This window comes from Priapulus caudatus, unplaced genomic scaffold, assembly GCF_000485595.1.
Source record: "Priapulus caudatus unplaced genomic scaffold, Priapulus_caudatus-5.0.1 Scaffold17, whole genome shotgun sequence".
In the NCBI taxonomy this organism is placed as follows: Eukaryota; Metazoa; Priapulida; class Priapulimorpha; order Priapulimorphida; family Priapulidae; genus Priapulus; species Priapulus caudatus.
Genome location: NW_014577078.1, coordinates 852,695 through 855,783, shown reverse-complemented (window position 1 = coordinate 855,783; position 3,089 = coordinate 852,695). Strand labels below are relative to the sequence as shown.

The 3,089-nt window shown below is 41.7% G+C and overlaps 1 protein-coding gene across 1 annotated transcript in view; it reads right to left on the bottom strand.

Annotated features, from left to right (window-relative positions):
* Positions 1 to 2,256, bottom strand: part of LOC106811058 (ribose-phosphate pyrophosphokinase 4-like) — an 18,053-nt gene extending 15,797 nt beyond the window's left edge. The window contains exon 1 of the mRNA XM_014814584.1: positions 2,120 to 2,256. Within this exon, the coding sequence (XP_014670070.1) occupies positions 2,120 to 2,123 (4 nt within the window). The 5' untranslated portion in view covers positions 2,124 to 2,256. The remainder of the gene's footprint in view (positions 1 to 2,119) is intronic.
* Positions 2,257 to 3,089: the final 833 nt, after the last annotated feature.

Genomic DNA, 3,089 nt, shown 5'->3' with positions numbered 1-3,089 from the left:
TAAGGGTACAACTGCAACACAATGAAGCAGGAGGAGTGAGGTAGAGAGAAGAGAAGGGAGGGGGAGCTTTTTCTCTGTGTGTGGGAAAACAGAGGGACTGTAAAAACGTGTATATATCCACATTTTGTGCTTTGGGGAGGGTGAAAAAAGTGTTGACTGAAAAATGCATATATAGTTCTTTTATGAACCTAGAGATGGCGCTTTCACACCTTTCTAAGATGGCGTTAATTTTGTTATGTTTCAGTGAATGTAAGAATTGTTTTAACCAATTACTAGCTGTATTATACGCGGTATGAAAAATAGAGATACTTTAAACATTCCATAGTTACGAGGTAAGCTTTCTCCAAAGCACTATGATATTAGTTGGTTATTAGTGATAAGTAGCATTACCATTAGCGACCGGTTCCGGACGAGGAGTCGCTAGGACGCTAGGTCGCTAGGAATGTGTATGTGTGTGTGTATGCGTGAGAGAGAGAGAGAGAGAGAGAGCTGCGCGTGTGTGTGTGTGAGAGAGAGAGAGAGCGAGAGAGGACGGATGAAAGGATAGACGGCAGCAGAGCGTACCGTTGCGCAATCATGCGTGTACGCGAGTCGCACGATCACTGTGTGAGTGGATGTGCAGACGCGTAGCCTGGAGGCTAGGCGACCGGTTCCGGACGCGTTGCCACTGCGAAATATTTATGTGTCAGTCTCTCAGTACAGCAGCTAGCGTGCGGAAGCCAGCGTGTGTTGCAGATAAGCATTTGGACGGCATTTACAGGAAATTGTCGGCAATAATAGGTGAAAGAGTGTAGAGAAACATTAAGACTTTGGTAGTAAATAGATTTCGTATTTATTTAGCATTATATTTTATTGTATTGTTTTATTTTATCGGCAGCCGGGCACGGTCTTCGATTTCCTAAATGCCCGGCAGTTTGAACTCTGTTTGACGTGGCTCGTTCAGATCTTTCTGACTAACCCTAACCCTAAATAAATTTAATTAAATGAAAAAAAAATTTTAATTAAATTGTTGTAAATAAATAATGTAAATATTTTCGTTAATTGGAAAACAATAGTTAAATAGATAAAGATAGAAAAATACAGAAAACAAGAAAATAATTAAAAACCAGACGGGATTCGAACCATTGACCTTTCACACGTAAAGCCAGTGCTCTAATCACTCGGCTTAGGCTATTTTGTGCACACGCAATCAAAGGCTTATGGGAAATAGCACATGACATATGCTAAATAAGCAAACACATGTGCAGGGTTCTCCAAGAGCACTTATAGCCTGGCGGCCCGCCAGGCTATTGTCGACCCCCGCCATCCTAAAATGCACCCGCCACTCTAAATATCATAGCCGCCATGCTAAATATCATAGCCCCCGGACACCCCTAGCACGCAAACCGCCTTCGGCGATTTGCAACTAGGACCGTAAAGGCAGCACCCGCCATGGCGCTATAATGAAAAAGCTTGAAGAACCCTGATGTGTACACGTGTATTATGGAAAACTGCCGGGCATTTAGGAAATCGAAGACCGTGGCCGGCTGCCGGGCATATAGCCACTGCGTTTATTAAAACACTCCAAGTGCCTGTGGTTCCAAGTGGTGTCACTTTCCCCCGGGCGTAGAGGGAGGGTGCCACTACGTGGCAGCACTAGTCACTTCGTACACCAAACTGCATGCAGTGCACCTTCGTACACTCAGGATACCATAGATCGAGATAGAGCCCATGATTGAGCCCATGACTGAGCGAGAGCGCCATCTGTCGTAGAGTTTGTTCGTACAGTTCCATCATTCCAGTCATACTTCCATGCTAGACATGGCCTTATTTCCCTAACCCTAATCTTAACTCTAACCCTGACCCTAACACTAGTGCTGCCACGTAGCGGCACCCTCCCTCTACCGTACGTTCCAAGACCCAGGCTGTGCGACTGTTAGTGTTACAGTTACTGCGTTAGGGCCTAGGCCTACAGAGTTAGTGTTAGTGTTACATAAGTCATAATGATAACTAACCCGACAAGGCTGTGTGACTAACGTCAATACACCGTAGGTATTCTAACCCTAGCAATACCGTTTCTTGGAGCTAAATAGTAAATGATAACTTACGTGTTACGTAAACTTAATTAATGTTTACTTACTCATGATACTTTATTTGTAATTTCGTCACTTTGTTTATTTACGAGGCAAGTTTGCATACACTAATACTATTAATAACGAGCCTAATATAACTAAACATAACAAAACTCTAGTCTCTACACTTATAATTCTACACTTGTCATCAAATTTTGCACAGGGGGGAGATAGTGATCCGCTAGGGGACGGATCTGATTGGCTAATTTTGTCTCTTATTTATTTTATTATTTATTATTTTTGGCTAATTTTGTTTTATTTTAGAATTAGAGATAGGGTTAGGGTTAGGGTTAGGGTTAACTGATTTCTATATCTACAACTTATTTCTATATTCACTATCTCTCCCCTCAGACCTACTACTTGTCATCAGCCAAACTCCACGACAGATGGCGCTGAGTGTATCCGGAGAACATTGTGCGAAGGGGGCGCTACATGCAGTTTGGTCTGCAGTTTACACAGAGCACTTAAAGGAACAGTAGCCTTTAGGATTTTACTGCATACAACTGTACTTACTGTATAACAAATCGTCTATACCCACACGTATTGTTACCAGATACCTAATTTAATTGTTATTATTAATTACACATCATCGCTACGAAATTTGAACGGCCCCATGATACCCGCTACCGTGCTGCCACCCCAAAAAAGTTGCGTATTTGACCATTTATTTTGCACGTTACAGACCGAAGGCTAATCACAAAAGTGCAATTATATTTATACCTAAATGCTATTTAACCGAACGATATTCATTATAGGGCAACTTTATCTATATTATAACTAAAACTATATGTCGTTTATAAGATATTACAATTCTTTTGCTTTTAAATAAATAAATAAGAAACACCCTCGGTCTGTAGCCCTTGGCTGGAAAGTGGTTTTGCGCAACTTATCAGATCGTGCGCATTGAGTGGCGCCACTGTAGTTGTTAGTTTTAAAACATTAAAGGAACAGTAGCCTCTAGGATTTTACTGCATACAA